Below are 21,037 nucleotides of genomic sequence, written 5' to 3'. Positions count from 1 at the left end.
TATATGTATGTATGTATGTATGTATACACACAAATAGCCTATAGCCTATATATGTATGGATGAATGTACACTGGCTGGATGCTTCTTAGCCAACTTAAACAGCAAGTGTTGTTTGGTCAACCAGCTTCATCAGAAAAACCACACTGGGTATGCTTAGCTAAGCTGGTCTTTTCAGCAGGGTAACCATTAAACAGAACAAAAGATGTTATCTTTATACGTAAGTATAAGTTATAAGTTATACGTACACATAATTTCTGCACCATCTGTTTGCTGTTAGGCTGACAACCTACCAGGAGCTGAGGATGTACAGCAGGAAGATGAAGTGGAATATTCATCTGTCAACATTAAACCCAAAGAACTGCTTCAGGTGTGAGCATTCAAGACACATAGAACTGTGGTCAAATACACTGTAATTGCTTTATTTAATCTGACCAGTAGTTATGGAGATGATGCTACACAACACAATTTGACATCACATTTGTATATCTTGAAGTAATATTGATAGTGAAAATGAGTATGGTTATTTCACTGTAATGGTCTTCTTTATTTCTAGGTCTGCAAACACAGAGCAGGAGAATGATTCAACCATCTACAGCGCAGTGATGAACGGTTAATCATGCTTTCAGCCTACAGATTTGTATCGTGACATAAAAGCAAACATGCGCCTCTGTGTGTGTGTGTGTATGTGTGTGTGTGTGAAAATCTAAAAATGCAGAAAGTTTCCTGTGAGGGGTAGGTTTAGGGGTAGGGCTGGTGTAGGGCAATAGAAAATACGGTTTGTACAGTATAAAAACCATTACACCTATGGAGAGTCCCCATAAACCATAAAAACAAACCTGTGTGTGTGTGTGTGTGTGTGTATTTTAGCTCTAAAAATGTCAGATGAACTCTCTGGTTACTTCTTTTATACAAATATAAATGTGCTTCATTTGAACTAGATTGATAAAAGCATTTTGTGGGGGGGTGTAAATAGGCTATACCAAACGAAAATAGATGTAAATATGAAGGCTAATCAAGAACTTTCAGAAACTCACAGGTCTCACCTGTCCGCATTTGACACTCAAGGACATGCAGTTTTGTGTTGCTTTGCTTTTTAATACATTTTTAATAGTAAGGAATGTCATGAATGTGCAACTATTGTTATAGAACAAATAAGCATAATAAAGTTTTTGTGACATTTTTTTTAGTTTTTATTATTATTTTTTTATTTTTAAGCCTACGTGATCCCATTATTTGATTTCATAACTGATCAAGATTCACTGATATCAAAAACCTGAGTAAACACGTAAAACTTTATTTGGTTGACAGTCAACACTGCACATTAGCGCCATCTAAAGGAGAAACATTCAACTGCACTGTTCCCATGACAACGACTTAACACACGGAAGTTGAGCGCATGTGTCCGAACGAACTTCCGACGCACAGGTGAGGTACAAAAAAAACCTATCAACTGCAATAATTTGTTTATATAAAACAAAACGAGCAAGTGTAATGAATTTGGTTAGTCTTTTTGATGATATCATTTATTATGCATCGCTAAATATACAAACTGAACTTTATTCTGTATTTTTTTTATTTTGTTTTTGCTACGCATGTTAACGAAAAAAAAAACCAGACAAAAATATGATACATTGTTATTGTAAGTCATTTTCAAAATAATTGTTGTTTATGTTGCATATACTTTTAGTTTTCAATTCAGGAACTTAAAATACCAAAACACAAAATAAATAACCAAAAGAAAAAGAAATAAAACGTCACAAGAGAGCATCTGTTGACATTTTCTCGACCTTTATCTCTTTGTAGTTGGCTGCTCTGGATTCATGACTGAAAAATGCCCAGATTTCGTGAGCGTCCAGGCCAAGCACAATGCCATCCTGCCACACAAACACCTCCTGACCAGAGCAGTCTGATTGCTAACAGATACATCATCCAGCAGAGACTCGGGAAGGGCAGCTTCGCCACTGTTTACCTTGTTAAAGACACAAAGGCAGTAGCAGCGGAGAAACTGTAAGTCCTTTAATATTTTTCGCCACCAATGTTCTTTACAGCAGTGATTCCCATGCAGTCTGCTTCCAGAGGACCTACTTTGACGACCAAATTTAACTCTGTATTGGTTGAGTTTTGTAGAGAGAGTTCTACATATCTCCACACTAGTGGTCACCATGCATTTAGGGTTATAATATTAGTCAAAGCAGGGGAATTAATGGGTAAGGAAAGAATATGCTATTACAAACTGTCATAAATTAGAATATCTCATAATTGAAGTGAAACATATCACAGATTGTATCAGTTTCCGAGGTGTTTGAAGAACTGAGGAAAGACTGCATGTACTAGGCAACCTTCCAATAACCACATTCACAACCCCCATCATAAGCACACTGTCACACACACCCACACATGTGCACATGGCCTAATTATGTGCCTATACTGTATATGTCTGTTGGTCTACTTTTTAAAATATAAGCTTTGAAGCTTACGGTAAGACTTATGATTATGCATAGAATGTCTAATTAAAAAGTCATTGTGAAAATAACATCATTATTTTATTTTAAATAGTCTCGGATTTACAGATATTATTAGAGGGTTTATTTACTAGTTAATTTTACTAGTATTTTTTTCTGTGTAGGATTTAATGAGTTGTAATGATGATTCCAGATGCATACTCTGCAGGAGAGAAAATATTCTTGTGCTCATTTTGGTTTTGTTGAAATGATTAAAATTCTGGCAATATTTATTTATTTTTTCTCTTCAAAATTCGCTTCTCTGTCCAGCCACTTGGGAGCAGCATTGGTCTTTGTAACTAGTAAACAGTCGGTATTATTTTCCTTAGAGATAGTTGAGGAACCCTTCATTTTACTATCAACATATCTGTTATTCCTTATGATCACAAGTGATGTAAGATCAAACTCTCTATTATTCTTTCATTAGAGAGCAATATTTACAGTTCATGTAATGTTAATACTCTCATGCTTCATCCAGTTTTCATTGGTTAGTAATGTAAATGTCTATCTTTCTGTATAGGTGCACATTAAGTTTTTTCCTTAGACAGAATAAATGGCCTGTCACTGGAATATTTGCTCAAATGCATAAAGTCTTATGCGATTTACTAGATTCTTATAGCTTTTTTTCCATTTGACGTCCTGAGGGGAGGTTTCACTGGTATCATCTGGATGTGTTATGAAATATGTAAAGTTGATTTATTGCTTTTGTAGAGGACTGCAGTCTTAAACAGGTAGGTTTGTTTTCGAAACGGAGATAAGAAAAGAAAAAAGGAAATTGTGAGTTGTTATTTCAGGAGGCATTAGGTGCTTTGGTGATCAAGGCAATATTACATCTTACCCAGATTCAGTTCACAGAGAAGCTACCACAATAAATTAAAACCAACAGCTCTTACAATATGAGGATATTGCTCTCAGAACAGAACAAATATTTGACTGTGTCTGTTATATACATGGGTTTATTACGTGGCTCTTGATTCTGGTCAAAGGTGGAAATGAGCACTAAACTATTGATATTTTTCCTAGGAAACTAATTTTCTACATAGTTTCGTGTCTTCTTATAAACATCTGAGAAACACAATTATCAAAACTGCCATTCAAAAGTTTGGGGTTGGTAAGATTTTTAAAATATTTTTGAAAGCTGTGTCTTATGCGTGGTTACATTTATTTGACCAAAAACACAGTATAAGCAGTAATATTGTGAAATATTATTAGTTTATTTATTATTATTATTATTTTAATAACCCTTTATTTCTGTGATGGCTAAGCTGAATTTTCAACAGCAATTACTCCAGTCTTCAGTGTCACATAATCCTTAAAAAATCATTCAATGCTGAAAACAGTTGTGCTGCTTAATATTTTTGTAGAAACTGTGACACATTTCCAGGATTCTTTGATGAATATACAGTTAAAAACAACAGCATTTATTTGAAATATAAATCTTTTGTAACATTATAAATGCCTTTACTGTCACTTTTTATCTATTTTAATATGTAAAAAAATGTAATGAAAAAAATTATAATTTATGAAATTAATTTTGTGAAATTAACCATGACACTTTTACCAATTTTCCTTACCAATAATATTTTTTCTTTCAGTAGAGCTCAAAAGGAGAAATTTTCAGGAATCACATTAGGCACTCTTGTCCATGCAATTAAAATTAACAGGGATGCAAAGCACTATAAAAATATCATAAAAGTGGTGCATATGACCATTCTGTATTTTAAGTCTTCTGAAGTCATATGATAGTTTTGTGTAAGTAATAGACTGAAATTCAGTTTGGAGCTGAATGGGCCATCTTAGCAACTACCATTAAGATGAATGGGATTTCTAATGGATAGTTTCATCTATGTATTATAGATCTTGGACAGTAGAGCTCTGTCTTGATCGGGTGTATTTTTCTGCCCACTTATTATCCTTCACATATTGATTTCTATGATTTTTGGTCTGTGAGTTTATAATTGGATTCAAATACACAAGCAAACTGCCTGGAGAAGAGCCAGTTACACACAATCTACTTGGCAACATACTGTGAAACTCATATCAGACGAGGAGCTGGAACTGAAAGCTGGAGAGATGCTGGTGGAAATGGAGGCCAATTAGGAAGAGGTCCACACTTTAGCTGCCCACAGGCGAGTGGCGTCACGCTACGGGTTACTGCTCCTTTGGCCCTGAGCTTTCTGCTTTTTAGCCCATCGCAGCTGTTTGCCAGGCTCTGACCTGTCACATGCAGAGTGCTGGCACCAAACCTGAATGCCCACCTTCAGAATACCACCGCACCTCCTGTTCCTTTCTCTCCAGCACACTTATACACCAGTTCTTCTTCTTTAGTCTTCTCTCAGCCTTAAAATCCTGCTGGGTGTGTGTTTTGTGTTACTGCCTCAGTGTCTCTTAAAGTGCTATGAACTCCTTTGTTTCTTTGTGAGAGCCAAATGTTAGTGCTGGGCGCTGTGAGCTGAGACTGCCGTACCCCTTTCCTCCAGCTGGCTACTCACTGGGCTTTATTAGCCCAGACAAATTAATTTTTATTCCGAATTCGCCCCAACAGTACGGCTCACATCCTGTGGGTCCCAAAGCAGGTCTTTCCAAAAAGCCACTGCTTCAGCATTTGCTTGAATGCTTTATATAGTCGGGCTGGAATATACAGACTGATGATGATGTAAAGCTGTAGCGATTGTATGATTTTAGGGCTGTGCTTATTGCTTGTTTGTGATTGTAAATAATGGTGCCCTCTTTACCTACTCTTGATGTATGAGGACCCTTGTAACACATTTTAAGACAGATTATTTTACACTTGCGTATTGCTTACCTCTGGTTTGTTTTTGTTTCCACATCTCATTTATCACTATAAATTCATGTACTAGAGACTTGCGTTATAGGACTGTTTTATGATGCTTATTTTGTCCTTTTTGGAGCATGAGAATATAAATCACCATCTACTTTTCTTGAATGATAAAAGAGCAGCTCAGACATCCTGCTGAACATCTCCGTTTTTGTTTTATAGAAGAAATAAAATTAAATGAACCATATAATGGATTTCGAATATATATTCAGTGTGACACAATCTGTATTTTATCCAGATGGGGAGCCATTTTGAGAAGTGTGACCTTTACGCAAACAACATCCCTATTTAAAAAATGAATGTGAGCAGAGAAGAGCAGCCCGTCATCTGCTCTGGTGTTCATTAATAGTCTCACAAATGTGCCAAAAGGACCACTGTGAGCACAAAGGATTTCCAAGCAGTGTTGTCTTCTAAATAAATCCACGTATGGGAAATATGATTATAATTGCAAACTTGTCATTTTACCACCTTGTCCTGGTTAAGGTATCCCAATACAGAATGTATCAAAAGGAATAAAACCCCCAAAAAGTAATTCTGTCATCATTTACTTATGCTTATGTTATTTTAGCTGTATGTACTGTTATAGTATTAATTAATATTTTGAATTAAAGGCACAATATGTAATTTTCGCCGCTAGAGGGCGCATATTCAAAATAAACAAAGACAAAGGCCTAGTTTGAAGACGCTGTGACTTGAGTGTGGAATCATGGGAGTTGTCGTCTTCATCCCCACAGCCGATGCAATCCGACGGGACTCGGGCAGAAATCATGTTCATGGATGAGCTAATGACTTCGTGTCACTAGTTAAAATTGCTTATTTCTCTGGATTTAAACATTCTTCGAAACATTTGGAATAATGTAAGTACACAAGTCAGCAATATATATAACACTGTTCTAGTGGTTTTTGGATATTTTAATAAAAAAAAAATCTTACATATTGTGCCTTCAACATTTTTATATTATCAGTTTTCATCTGTCACACTTTTCCAATTCAATTACAATGAATGGAGCTTTTTAAGCCTTTAAAAGAACACAAAAGAAACAAATCATTCAGTACCTTTGAGTGACAAACATTTGTTGATTGAAGTTGAAGTCAGTCTGATTAATGAACTAGTCATTCAGAAGGTTTTGGTACTGGATAAATCAATTCATTAAAAAGTTGGTCTCCAAGCAGACATCTCTCATGAACTCTCTTGAAAGAGGAGTATTAGTAAATGATGACAAAATGTAAATTTTTGGTGCACTGTGATTAAATCTGAAATGAGATTTTGAATGGTGTAAAAAATGGTTTGTTATCTTGTTTGTGACTGCTGATTTAATCTCTTGACCCCTTGACCCCTCATGTCCTATTTTAATTTTAAATGAGGAACAGTTGTCTCTTTATTACAATGTGGCAGTCACTTAAACAAAACCAGATCTGAAGCATTATGAATATCATTTGTTTATTCTCCTCTCAGCGGCCAGAGGTGGCTAATCTCACTCAAGGAAGGGGAATGTTTCTCTCTTCAGCCCTGCTAGCCCACTTTCAGCTTGTCCTCTGTGGATTTGCCTGTCAGACAAGATTCCCTGGAGAGACTCCTGGCAGCAGTGCTTATTTCTGCTCACCTCATGATCCAGCTCTTAGTTATGCAACCTCCCACTTGGGTCCAGGTCCACCAGAAATCTCCCAGTTTGTTTTCAGGTGCCCTGACTCTCGTACAGGCTGGTCTCTCTCCACCTCCTGATAGCTCTCTCTCTCTCTTAGGCACGCTATACTTTCCTTGCCACACCACTGCATGACAGATTTGGGGCTTTCTTGGTCTATGCTGCTACATCTGTTTGATTCCAGACCTTTAAACTGGTTCATTCACTGACCTGGTTCATGTATCATGGGAATATCCTCTCCATTTATTTTTTACATTACACATCATGGTATTCGTGATGGTGCCTTTTAGTGTTATCCGGCCTTAACAACACCTCAAAAAGAGAAAAATATTTGCCACATTTATAGAGAGAGTTGCTCAGTTGTTGATGAACATAATCCATTCATATTGTAGCCAGTCTGAATTTTTTTAATTGGTTTAATTGTGTATGTGATGTTCTAAGATGATGCAATTATTTTCTGCAAAACCTCATCACAGATAAGGGCTGACAGTTTAATTTGGGCCAAGGCTTTGGTTGTTTTAATTCAAAGGATGTAGACTTTGAAAATGAGCAGGAGTTGATCAACAGAGCCCTGTCATTTACTGTATATTTAAACCTGTTTCCTCTGATCTCGGTGTTGAAATAGAATATGGAACCATGCAGGTTAAAATTTCAAAGGATTGTGGTTGGTTATTTGCTCAGCTTTCCAATATCCTTAAAATAGATCTTAAATTGCCTCTACACCTCCAGAGAGAGACTAAGAAATGGGACATGAACGCGTGTTCAATTATTCACCACAGGAAATTTCAGTGATTGATGGTTTTTTATCGATGATATACCATTTTCTGTCAGAAGAGGTCTAGCTGAGCTTTTCTTTACATTCTTCCACACGTAAAATGCCTAAAATTTACATAAACATGTAATGTGACGCAATATGGTGAGATTGAAATTGAAACCACGTATATTTACATTTAGGCTAAATTAAATTATTGCTTGTCATTGCGCTTGGCAACCATAGTAACACAACAGAGTAGTATATTTGCAGAGCAGGTTTTTATAGTCGCTCTGTATCACATTTTTCATATTTCTGTCACCCTGTTAGCGAGAAGAAACAGTTATGTGGATACCTGTATTTAATATACCTTCAGAATAAAGTTAATATTAAGAATCGATTTTAAGTGACCCATATCTGTCCTTGACACATTTTTAAACTACAGATTAAGGGGTTCTATTCTGTATTACAGTCCTGGTAAAAGAAATTAACATAGACACGTCTGCTTTGACATGAGGGGACCATCTGTTTGTTATTATCTAACAGACTAGAGAACATTGATTAGTGGATGTTTAGACTAACAAGATGAGACTGATATATATATATATATATATATATATATATATATATATATATATACGTATATAAATATATTTCATATAAATATACAATGGCAGTACAAGGAATGAGAGGTCATTTTCGTAAATATAGTCACAGCTAAAGATCACTGCCTCATGTTAAATGTTCATGAAAATGTTTTTAAACAAAGCTATTAAGTGCCATCTTACCGTTACATGATAAAATAACTGACATTATCATCATATAAACTGTACAGTGTGAACAGAGTTTAGTTTATCCTTTACTTAAAATTTAGTGGATAAACACAAACATGTAACAGCTTTATGGATGATCATAATATTTTGTTGTTTTGATCACTTATCATTATTCAGGTAGAAACTTCTAATGTGAATCCATAGTACAGTGTAAACGGCTTTCCACAACATCTGCTCAACTGTTCATTAGATTGGTCTTGTGACATAATGCATTATAAAGGTATGTTATATCTAATGAGACATGAGAGGAAGTGGCCAAGACGAAATTAGATTTTCGAAATTAGACCAACCTGTCATAATTTACCGTAATGATTCTCTGTGTGTCTTACCGTTCAAGTAAGTCTCACTAATGTGAGCTTCATAATAGTGCGGCCTAGTGTTTGTGCCATTAAAATCATTGTTTGTTATCTAAGTTGCTACATCACTTCATGAAGTTGATCATGTTGGACATTTTGTTTGTTAGGGGTTAGGGTTGGGCTGATAGACATCACGATGTTGAGCCGGCATCGCGATTCCCATACAAAACCCCCCCCACCCCCTCCCCCGCAATCCACCGCATCCCAATGCCGTGTTCCGAATGGGAATGGCAATGGGATGAAAATATGCATTTCAGTATCTTCTCTCGCAGTTATGTCATTGGGCTATTATACTGTATATAAATTGCGGGCATCAGGGAGCCGCTATTATGCCTGGCTCTTTTGAATGCGAGATCGCGTTTTAGTTTCACTTTCACTTTCGAGATTTGCGATCGCACATACTCTGTTTATACTATGGAGCAGCAGTACTTACCACACATTTTACAAGATTAGATGTTTGTCAGTGATGCTCAGGATCTGCAAATCATTCACCATCGTCCTCAGTCATCACCCCTTACTCTCTTTATGTGGTAAGTGAAATTTTATGTACTGTAATGTAACAGTCCAATTTGGTATACATCGCCCAACCCTATTAGGGGTATTAGGTTGAAAGGGGTTTCTGGACTGGTAACTGAAATATTGAAGGTTCAAGTATAATTTCAAAGCATGTAAAAATTAAGTTTCAGAAGAAATGGGAAATATGAATAGGCCACACATAGTATACCTAGTGTTTTCTATCAGTCATGCTTGAACATTTAGCTTTATGTTGAGCATTAGTTGTAATTGTCTCTAGAGATATGGCATCTCATAGCATGATAAAGAAATCTTGCCTTATTTCCCTGTGGGTGTAGTGGCATTTAGAGGCATTATGTGCACAAAACGTTCTGTTGTGCACGTTGAAAAGGTTTACAGGATGGTTCAACAAAAAATGAAAAGTCTGCCATCATTTACTCATTCTCATATCGTTTCATTTGGTATGACTGGTACGATTTTGGTACAATTTTTCTTTAGGAGAACACAAAGCTTCTGCTTTTAGTGCTTTTAGTGCTTCTGCTTTCAGTTAAAGCTGTAGTAAAACGATTTGGCAAATGCTCCAGTGTGTATTTGTGTTTGCACTCTGGAGATTGTCTAAGTTGCTACATCACTTCATGAAGTTGATCATGTTGGCCATTTTGTTTGTTAGGGGTTAGGGTTGGGCTGATAGACATCACGATGTTGAGCCGGCATCGCGATTCCCATACAAAACCCCCCCCACCCCCTCCCCCGCAATCCACCGCATCCCAATGCCGTGTTCCGAATGGGAATGGCAATGGGATGAAAATATGCATTTCAGTATCTTCTCTCGCAGTTATGTCATTGGGCTATTATACTGTATATAAATTGCGGGCATCAGGGAGCCGCTATTATGCCTGGCTCTTTTGAATGCGAGATCGCGTTTTAGTTTCACTTTCACTTTCGAGATTTTCAGGATCTGCAAATCATTCACCATCGTCCTCAGTCATCTCCCCTTACTCTCTTTATGTGGTAAGTGAAATTTTATGTACTGTAATGTAACAGTCCAATTTGGTATACATCGCCCAACCCTATTAGGGGTGTTAGGTTGAAAGGGGTTTCTGGACTGGTAACTGAAATATTGAAGGTTCAAGTATAATTTCAAAGCATGTAAAAATTAAGTTTCAGAAGAAATGGGAAATATGAATAGGCCACACATAGTATACCTAGTGTTTTCTATCAGTCATGCTTGAACATTTAGCTTTATGTTGAGCATTAGTTGTAATTGTCTCTAGAGATATGGCATCTCATAGCATGATAAAGAAATCTTGCCTTATTTCCCTGTGGGTGTAGTGGCATTTAGAGGCATTATGTGCACAAAACGTTCTGTTGTGCACGTTGAAAAGGTTTACAGGATGGTTCAACAAAAAATGAAAAGTCTGCCATCATTTACTCATTCTCATATCGTTTCATTTGGTATGACTGGTACGATTTTGGTACAATTTTTCTTTAGGAGAACACAAAGCTTCTGCTTTTAGTGCTTTTAGTGCTTCTGCTTTCAGTTAAAGCTGTAGTAAAACGATTTGGCAAATGCTCCAGTGTGTATTTGTGTTTGCACTCTGGAGAACGTCAAAGTTTTGATGTTGATTTTGTAGCAAATCAGCTCAAAAGGGATAATCATAATTACAATTAATTATGATTAATTACAATTATTTATATCAGCTGCCAGTAGTAACTGTAGGAGAATTAAATTGCCCTCAACTAATCTGTTCGTCCAGCGAACATTCAGTGAAAGTTCATATCAACTCTAGGAAAGGAGGCCACAGAAAACACCTTCATACATTATTAATGCATTAGAGCATGTAGCAAGGATCAAAATCGTAAAGGGACATTAATTTGCAAGGCAGAATCAGAAACTCATGTAATTTGTGCACAAGAGTTTTATTAACTAAACACTAACACAAACTAGTCTAACAAACAAACAAACATACATACACTCACGCGGACATACAAAAGGGGAGCTAAAGTGGATGAATGAAGCCATTAGAGAAACCAGAGAATGCAGTTATGGAAAATGAGTCAGAACCACCTCAGTCAAAAACCATCAGTGCCATTTTACAATGGGGTCTACCGCTTATACTAAATACAAGAACAGTAACAACATACACAATGACCTGAAGTATATGTGTGTTCATTCAAAGAAGGGTTTTCCATTAATTAATTAGATAAGAGTCAATTTTATGGGCATTATGTGTCTGTTTTAGAGAGACTTGAGTAAGAGTTGCTCTGCCCGCATTCCTTTGAGCAATAAAACTAGTGTTATCAGATGGTTTGTCTTTGGTTGCCATGGAACCAGAGGCCTGTTCTGCCCTTTTGAGGTGTTAGTTGCATTTCGGGGGAAGGGTCCATAGACCCTCATAGTTGGCCCTTTGGTTAGGTGAGGGGGCGTTAGATATTATTTGTTAAATATAACAAATAGTTGTGTGTCTGATTGGTCCAAATGCTACAATTTCTTGAACGCAATGGCCAATCAAAAGTCTTTAAGTTAGAATCCACTCAACACTCAAAACACCAGAGTTTTTGTCCAGTGCCGAGTTCTGCATGCTCACGAATCATCACATTGTAACAAACAAAATGTAGACAAGATGTAAATAAGAGATTGAGCAGTGTAGGGCTTCATGGATTTATAACGGAACTTTGTGAGATTGCAATGAACTAAGATGAGTGACAGTTTATAGCACTTTACGTGCTTTATAGGCTATTTATAATCCATTCAGAATTTTAATAGAAGTTTTGTTTTTCATGCTACTAAGAGGACCAGCAGCCACATACATGTTGCGCATACGCATATAAATGTGGGATTCAATCTTAAAATTGCAATGACTGACATAGTGATAACCATAGAAATGGACAGGACAAAAATATATGTCCAAAAATGATGCATTAAAGCTTGCACACCCTGGAACTGGCCTGGAGCAGACGCAAATTTGAGGAAGTTCAGAACTTTTGCTAGAGAATGCAAATGTTTTTGTGAGCTAATTAAAAGTTTCAATGTCTAACTCCCATCTCATTTTTTCCATCACCATGTCCTTTTAGGGGCTTCATACCAAGTTCACAAAATCATGCTGAATGATTAGCCTAGTTCATGAAATCGACTGATCCGGTTCAACTCACTGACTCCTGATCCGGGTTACAGCGATTAATAGCTGTCTGTTTATCACACGGCTATTATATGGTGCAGCCACTTTTACCATTGCTTGGTGAAATTTCACAGATGAAATCTAGTCATTTCAAATAGGAAACCATGCTTTTGGGAGTTTCATGAAACAAGTTCCATACCTGATTTCACTCGTGTTCAAATTAGTCATAATTTGCCGCATTCACCAACAGAAAGCTGTTTGGTTTAAAAGTTACTTCTGTGTAAGCTTAATACATTGCTACGCTATTGACAATAGACCTTTTTTGCCTGCAAAATTTTGCAAATGTGACCGCACCTGTCTAGCACAGAATATAGCACACTAATCACATACAGTAGACGACTTTTATTAATCTTATGATACTTTTGCACTTGTACTTTTGGTGCTTAAAATCTCCATTCCCCATATTTCAAGTCATATGGGTTTGGAATGACCTGAGCTGCCAAAATGTTTTGTTCTGAATGAGCTACTCCATTAAGTAGTTGCTTCCTGCATCTTTAAAAACACATTACCTATTAGGCCGTGTCTCAGCTTCCAGGAAAACATGATGAATGAGAGCTATCCAAGGCCAGCATTCAGCTACTGAAGTGCACTTTACCCTGTTCCCTTTGCTGTAATGATTTTCAAGTAGGAAGAGGAAAGAACAGAATGTAGGAGTAAAGAGAGGAGAGGAAAATGAGAGTCCTCCTTCAATAACCTCAGAACCAATTTACACCAAAACCAGGAGGCAGATGCAGTGCGTTCCTCTCTGTTGGTGGTATTTGATTAACTCCCTTAAGGTCTGGAAATAAGGTCACTAAAATATGATTTTAAATCCCTGCTTTGTGTTAAATGCTCATTTGCATTTTTCTTCTCGCTATAAAAGCCGATGGGATTAAATTAGCCGCTCTGAGAATTCCTTATTTGTCCATTTAACTTGAATTATGATGTGCATAAAGTTTGATAAGCAGACGTGGCGATCATATTTTGCTGCCGACTGGAGGAAAAATAATCCTCCACAGAGTTTCTCTCCAATTATCAGTCATTCAAAAATCATTCTTCGTTTTTAGAAATGGCTAATAATCACAAGTTCTGCATTATTCAAGACCATCAATTTTTAGAATTGAATAATAGCGTGATAATTTATGCTTATTGTTTTTATTCAGATGGATTTTCTCTGATTTTAAATCAGTCTCGTGTCTTTCATCTGAAATGGGTGGCTGATTCTTTCTTCCTTCTCACTGCAAAAGGTCAAAAAGACCAAGGCAACTTTCTGTCAATGGATATGTCCATCCCTTCATTTCAACACTAAAAGCAGAATAATTACAGTGACCCTTCATAATTTGTGAGCTAATGACAGACTGAATTTACATTGCGGCCCTGGCTTCCCGATCCCTTCAAGCTGGAAAAGGTCAGGGAAAACAATCTGTTCTTCCCTAAATGACATTTTTGGGGCCAGCTGGTAATTGAGTGATGTGACGCTTATATAAACAATGCATCTGAGCAGCGGTGGCAGGACTCGGGAAGTAGGAAATTGAAGAGAGATTGTGGAAAATTAAAGGCTGAACAAGCAATGAGAGGAGCAGGTTGATTTGGGGGGCTCTTAAGAGCAAAACCCACAGCCTAAAGGCCTGTTCACACCAAGGATGATAACTATAAAGTTAACGATAAAGATATAGTTCAAAAAATTGTTCTCAATATTAAAGAATAGCAGAGTCCACACCACAGCTATAACGATAAAGGCACAGAGAAACTATATTGTTTAAATCACTTTCAGAGCAATTTTTCCAGCTGATGAATGATAAAAACATGGACACCCAATCAGAATCAATCCTGCTATAACGAGCTCGAGAATTTAAAGTGGCAGACAAGCGTGCACTTAGAATAAACAAACAATATCGTCTGCTAATATAGTTAGTTATCTTTATAGTTATCGTTCTTGGTGTGAACGGGCCTTAACACTCTTTAAGAACTTAATTTTTTTATTTTCCTGGCTGGATTAGCTGCCAATCTTGAGTTGTCTGTGAAAGTAGGATGCTTTAAATAATATGCATATACAAAATAAATAATGTGAGTAATGATGAATGTGACTGACTTTGCTATGGTTTGTGACTCCAATTTTATTACTGTTTATTTCATAAACTTATACTGGACAAAACTTGAATAATTCAATTTTTTTACGTTTTTTTTTGTAAAGAAGCTCATCAAGTCTGCATTTAATTGATCAAAATTATAGTAAAAATAGTAATATTGTGAAATAGTTTTACAATAAAAAAAAAACCATTTTCTATTTAAAAATTAGTTTGAATTAAATGTATTCCTGTGGTTGCAAATATGAATTTTCAGCAGCCATTACTCCAGTCTTCAGTGTCACATGGTCCTTCAGAAAAAAAATTTTTATATGCTGATTTGGTGCTCAAGAAACATTTCTTATTATTATTTTGAAAAAAGTTTTTGCTGCTTAATATTTTGTGGAAACCATGATACACTACCATTAAAAAGTTTGGTGTAAGTAATTAAAAAAAGAAATTAATACCTTTATTCAGCAAGGATGCATTGATCAAAAGGAATGTTAATAGCTTTATAATGTTTATTATAATATTACAAAATATTTCTATTTCATATAAATGTTGCTCATTACTGTTCAACATTCTATTCATAAAAGAATCCTGGAAAAAAATGGTATCATGGTTTCCACAAGAATATTAAAAAAGCAAACACTTTTTAACAATGATAATAACAAGAACCATTATTCATAACTAAACAGCAATAAAAACTGATAATAATTGAACACTAGTTTGAGATGAGACAAACTACAGGAGTGAGGTGAGCCGCCTGGTGAATAAGCTCTTTTGCACTACAATCATTATATCTGCACTGTTGTTTACTTCACTGGTTTGCACTCTATCTGCCATGCGCCTTATGCTGCTTTATATATTTTTTTATATTTTACCTTATTTGTATAATTGTATAGTTGTATTTTATATTTAAATCTGTATCTATCTGTATTTATGTTCTACTGTTAGTGTTATCTGTATGCACCAAGGGTCTGAGAGTAACGCAATTTCAATTCTCTGTGTGTATGTGCTGTACATGTGGAAGAATTGACAATAAAGCAGACTTGAGAACACTAAACCAATCAATCAATTAGAATGATTTATCATGTGACACAAAGACTAGAGTGATGGCTGCTGAAAATTCAGCTTTTGAGCATAAGAGACTTTTTTCAAAAACATTAAAAAAAAATCGTAATTATTACAAATGTTTGACGGGTAGTGTGTATTGCATGCGATATTGAAACCACAAGCTTCTCTTCATGGCTCCAAGACATAATTAAATCATGATATGCCATTTCCATGATTTTTAACCTCCTCCCTGTGGTTTATTGTGCAGGAAGGTGCTTAAGGAGATTCCTGTTGGCGGTCTGAAACCCAATGAGACGGTCCATGCCACTCAAGAGGCTCAGCTTCTCTCTCAGCTGAACCATCCTGCCATCCTCAAGTTCTACACCAGCTTCCTGGAGAGAGACGTCTTCTGCATCATCACTGAGTACTGTGAGGTAAACTGTCCTCTGGGAACACCTGGTTTAGCTTCTTGTGGTCTCTTCTAGTCAGAATAAGCCTGAAGCAAGTCGCATGATCTGGTCTTGGTAAACTGTGTTGGCCTGTTGTGCCTTTGAAAAGCACTCTGGAGAGGGAATACTATTTACAGGGCCATTCCAAATGAAAGTGAACGATCACTTTAGGAACGTACCTTCCCCAAGGGCTTTAGAAAAATGTACAGATGATGTTTTCCAAGACAACATGAAATCAAAATTGACTCTATTTACATTCTTTATACACGCACCTGATGTTATTATGCATGATTCATTGGTGCAAAAAGTAATTGGAAAGTAATAACTTGCTCATTTCATTTCCTCTTTGAATTTACTTGTAAACACATCATGTTACAGAGGTAAAATGGATTGCATTGCCGTTTAGTTGAATTCCTAGCCATAATTCTGGGTGTATTTGCTCCCAAGCCCATTCAGTAACCAGCTCTCAAATACTCTACTTACACTGTCCAGCGCCTCCTTCATCCCTGTGGTGCCTTTTCTGTGTTCAGCGATGGATCAGAGTTTCTGAGAGCATCCTGACATCAGGTCATGCTCATCTCCCCCACAGCTTCTGTCTCAATCTCACCATCTGATCTTCTCATCTTTTCCTTGCTTATTAAGACGTATCTGCAGGTCAGACTGGTCTCGTGTCATCTCTGCCCTATGCTTTGGAAGGCTTGGTCAGTGATTATTACATTTTGCACGTCTCCTTTATCTTTTTCTTTGGCACACAGGCTGTTGTCCAGAGTTGCTTTGTTCTGCAGGTAACGCTCAGTGAATTTAATGGACATTCCTCATAGGAAAGAAAAATCAGGAATGAGATCTCTGATCGTTTGTCCTAGACAGCATTGAGAATAAATGGAGAGCAGATGAAGACGTTTGCTTTATCTGCTTCTCAGATTTTTGAGATACTGAAATATATACTAGTAATCTCACATGAGTCTCCTCTAGAGTTTCAGAAGATATCTTAAAGGGATAGTTCACCCAAAAATGAAGATTCTGTCATCATTTACTCACACTCATTTTGTTTCAAACCTGTATGAATTTCTACTGTTGAACACAAAAGAAGATATTTTGAAGAATATTGGCAACCAAACAGTTGCTGGTAGCCATTGACTTCTATGTTTTTTCATACTATGGAAGTCAGTAGCTACCAGCAACTGTTTGGTCAGAAACTCGTACAGTTTAGTAATAACTTGTAAATGTGTGTAAATGATGACAAAATTGTTTTGGGTGAACTATCCATTAAAGGGATACTTCACCCAAAAATGAAAAGTACTCAATGATTTACCCTCAAGCCATCCTAGGTGTACAGTACAGTATATGACTTTGTTCTATCAGACGAATACAATCGGAGTTATATAAAAAAAATTGTCCTGGCTCTTCCAAGTTTTATAATGGCAGTGAATGGGGGTCGTGATATTGAAGCCCAAAAAAGTGCATCCATCCATCATAAAAGTGCTCCACACGGCTCCAGGGGGTTAATAAAGGCCTTCTGAAGTAAAGCAATATTTTTGTGTAAGACAAATATCCATATTTAAGACTTTATAAACCGTAATCTCTAGCTTCAGATGTAGGATGTAGGCGTAGTGTAAGCTCCGGTAAGAATATGCTAGTCTCACGAGAACCAGGTTTTTTTTTTACAGCAAAGGAAAACCAGTCTCCTCTTGGTTTATACCGAAATCCTCCGACATTTTTCTATACAAATCCTTGTTGTGTACTTATAATTTGTGAGTGGTGTTGTTGTTTTACTCTCTCCTCTGCACTTCCGCATTCGTCACTTCGCACCGGAGCTTACACTATGCCTACGTCCTACGCTGAAATGCCATTCTCTCGTGAACACACAGACGACAGTCAGCAGAAGCTAGAGATTACGATTTAAAACGTTTTAAATATGGATATATTTCTTACATTTTTTTTATATAACTCTGATTGTATTTATCTGAAAGAAGAAAGCCATATACACCTAGGATGGCTTGAAGGTGAGTAAATCATGGGGTAATTTTAATTTTTGGGTGAACTATCCCTTTAAAATGTCACAAAAACTGCTAAGACAGTGGAGTCAGAGATTTCAATATGATAACTTTTGGGGAAACGTGAGACAAAGGTGATACAGTAGATGAAACATAACTGAGAATTCTGTGAAGTCTCCTGGGTAGCAATAAAATTCTGGATTTTCTGGGTCTGTTTCCAAGCCTCTCTGTCTTGTGTCAAAAGCCAAGTTTTTTTTTTTTTGAACAGAGATGCTACAGCTATGTTACCTTGGAAGTGTTTCTTACCCCTTGGAATGTGATGGAGATAGTTTGCCTTAGGACACCATTTTTTTTCTTGTCCAAATTGCTGCACTTAATTGATGTGTCAGACCACATCCATATTAAATTATTAGCTTCATTAAACTTGTTACAAAATTTGAATCTGTGTTGACCTGAGCTAAATTTCAAATGTCCAACATTTGCGAAAGTGAAAAGTCTAATTTAATTTTTGTTAACTGTCCTCTTTATATCAAACGTGACTATTACAGTAATGAGAATTTGGAGGGAAATGTCCTTTTCTGGGTTGAATAGTAGATAAAGTTTAAAAACTTGTGAAGAAGCTTTTGGTCAGAAGAGCTATGGAAGAAAATGAAACACATCAGCATTTTACCAGCTGTTTCCAAATTGTTTCGAACTGTTGAAGAACAGCTGCTATAAAAACATAAACACCTGCTGTAATGTTAATGCTGTTTTGAATATGTTCTCTGTGCTCTGGGTTACTGCATGTCATGTGGATTTGCTATGTATATTAAGGGAGATCCCTCCTATGCATTGAGTTCCATTCTCCTAGAGACATGGGATGAGCAATAGGCCCTACCATTGATCTTGTGACTGTCTCATTCTCAATGAGGCAAGGTTTGCTCAGCAGTTGAATAAAGCAAGAAGAAAATCGAATGAATAGAATGAAAGCATATCTCTGCTTCAAGCTTCTAGTTCTCCTCATTCTGTTCTCTTTCATCTCGTATGCGTTTGCCATCGTGTTCCACGTAGGTTGACTTGCATCTGACAGACACTCACTATAATCAAGATGAAACTCATTGATCTTTGATCTTCTGTCTGTATTTTATTTTATTTTATTTTAATATGCATTTTTAAAAATAATGTTAAGACCAGATAGTTTTCATTACTGTATTATGATAATGGTAATGAGATTTTTCCCTTTACAGTAATGAGAATTTGAGGGGGAAATGTCCTTAATTGTCATGAAAATAATGTCACAGTGCAAAAAACAAAACAAAAAAAAACTTAATTATTCCATCGCCTGCCAGATTTTTAAAAAGCAAATATGCAGGAGTTGAATTAATAGTCTGACTATTCAGGATGCTGTATAAAAGCATAGCGGGTGCAGATATGGAGCTGGCTGTGTGTGTTTACTAATTGTCTGGCATACCACCATGCAATTATTTGTGGAAATGGTGCCTTTGATATAGTCACAAGAAAAATATTCTGTTGTAAATTAATAAAAATGTCCTCTTCATGACTCACTGCAGATCTCATTACCACCTACTCCTTTGGATAAATGTCATGTCTCCATGCTAAGAAACTGAAGCCACAGGCACACACACACACACACACACACACACAGACAGAGAGGGTCTGGCTTCCTGTTAGAAACAGCTCTGGGTGGGAATCATAGGGCATGGGAAGCCTCTATTATGCTCCAACCATTGGCCCTTCATGACAATACAAACACACACACACACACACACACACACACACACACACACTCACATAAAGAAACTGATCTGATTCCCCCTGAGCACTTTGCACCTGAATGGTTGAATGGTAACAGTGAGCTGATAAAGGATGGAGTTCTGCTCTTCTCTAGTGATGTGGCTCGGATCTGTCCATGCCAGTCATCTCATCTCCTTTAGCAGGCCAGTCTTCACCCCACCAGCTGCTCCTGTCTCAAGATATCAAAGAGACTGTTGAGACCAGAAGTGTCATGCCCATTCAAACTGAGAGATTGCAGTCCAGATCTGCTTAATGCAAAACAAGCCGATTTTGACTACATCTTTTGAAAATAATTTGTATGTTTGATAATGATAGGGGCAGTATTTTTTGTTGCACTGGTCAATATAACAATCTTGTCTTAGACACCAGTTTCCAGCATCATAGACATCCTGGATTTCAGGGACATTCAGAGAAAAATATGTTTTCTAAGCCTGGAAATGTCATGTATGAGTGTTTTTATTTTACTTTACTCTGTATTCTATTCTTTTCAATTCTATTTGATTATTTTCACTTCTTTTCTGTTCTATTCTGTTCTGCTCTCTTCTGTTCTGTTCTATTCTATTCTATTCGATTCTATTGTTTTCTTTTCTATTCTATTCTACCCTATTCTATTCTTTTCTATTCTATTCTATTCTATTTTATTCATATCTATTCTAATCTTTTCTCTTCTATTCTATTCTATTCTGTTCTATTCTATTCTATTCTACTCTACTCTACTCTACTCTACTCTTTTCTTTTACCAAGGTAAATTGCAACTGACATTGACTGAACTTTCATTGTATGTTAAAATTTTCTTGGTTTTGTTAAAATATTAATAAAAATAAATGATATACACTACCATTCAAAAGTTTGGGGTCGGTATTATTTCTTAATGTTTTTGAAAGAAGTTTCTTGTGTGCACCAAGGCTGCATTTATTTTATCAATTTACAAATCTTTTTGATTCCCACTTTTCTTGAAATCACACTCTGGTGCCCCTGGTTGCTTGATGCATTTGCTCAACAAAAAAAATTGATATATTTCATTTGAGATCCGTGACATTCTGATAAATGAAAACAATTTTTTTTTTTTTTTTAGCGAGTGAAA

At 36.4% G+C, this 21,037-nt stretch overlaps 2 protein-coding genes across 2 annotated transcripts in view; both read left to right on the top strand.

The window, feature by feature from the left end:
* LOC107668278 (uncharacterized) overlaps nt 1–614 on the top strand; it is a 3,016-nt gene extending 2,402 nt beyond the window's left edge. The window contains exons 6-7 of the mRNA XM_016460098.1: nt 278–369; nt 554–614. Coding sequence (XP_016315584.1) covers nt 278–369; nt 554–614 — 153 coding nt within the window. The remainder of the gene's footprint in view (nt 1–277; nt 370–553) is intronic.
* Nucleotides 615–1,367: 753 nt separating this feature from the next.
* Nucleotides 1,368–21,037, top strand: part of LOC107668299 (serine/threonine-protein kinase Nek11) — a 62,417-nt gene continuing 42,747 nt past the window's right edge. The window contains exons 1-3 of the mRNA XM_016460122.1: nt 1,368–1,430; nt 1,804–2,007; nt 15,985–16,150. Of these exons, the coding sequence (XP_016315608.1) occupies nt 1,832–2,007; nt 15,985–16,150 (342 nt within the window). The 5' untranslated portion in view covers nt 1,368–1,430; nt 1,804–1,831. The remainder of the gene's footprint in view (nt 1,431–1,803; nt 2,008–15,984; nt 16,151–21,037) is intronic.

This window comes from Sinocyclocheilus anshuiensis, unplaced genomic scaffold (assembly GCF_001515605.1).
Source record: "Sinocyclocheilus anshuiensis isolate Anshui unplaced genomic scaffold, SAMN03320099.WGS_v1.1 scaffold1623, whole genome shotgun sequence".
Classification (NCBI taxonomy): Eukaryota; Metazoa; Chordata; class Actinopteri; order Cypriniformes; family Cyprinidae; genus Sinocyclocheilus; species Sinocyclocheilus anshuiensis.
The sequence above is the reverse complement of the archived record's forward strand: the minus strand, read 5'-3'. Positions and strand labels throughout refer to the sequence as shown.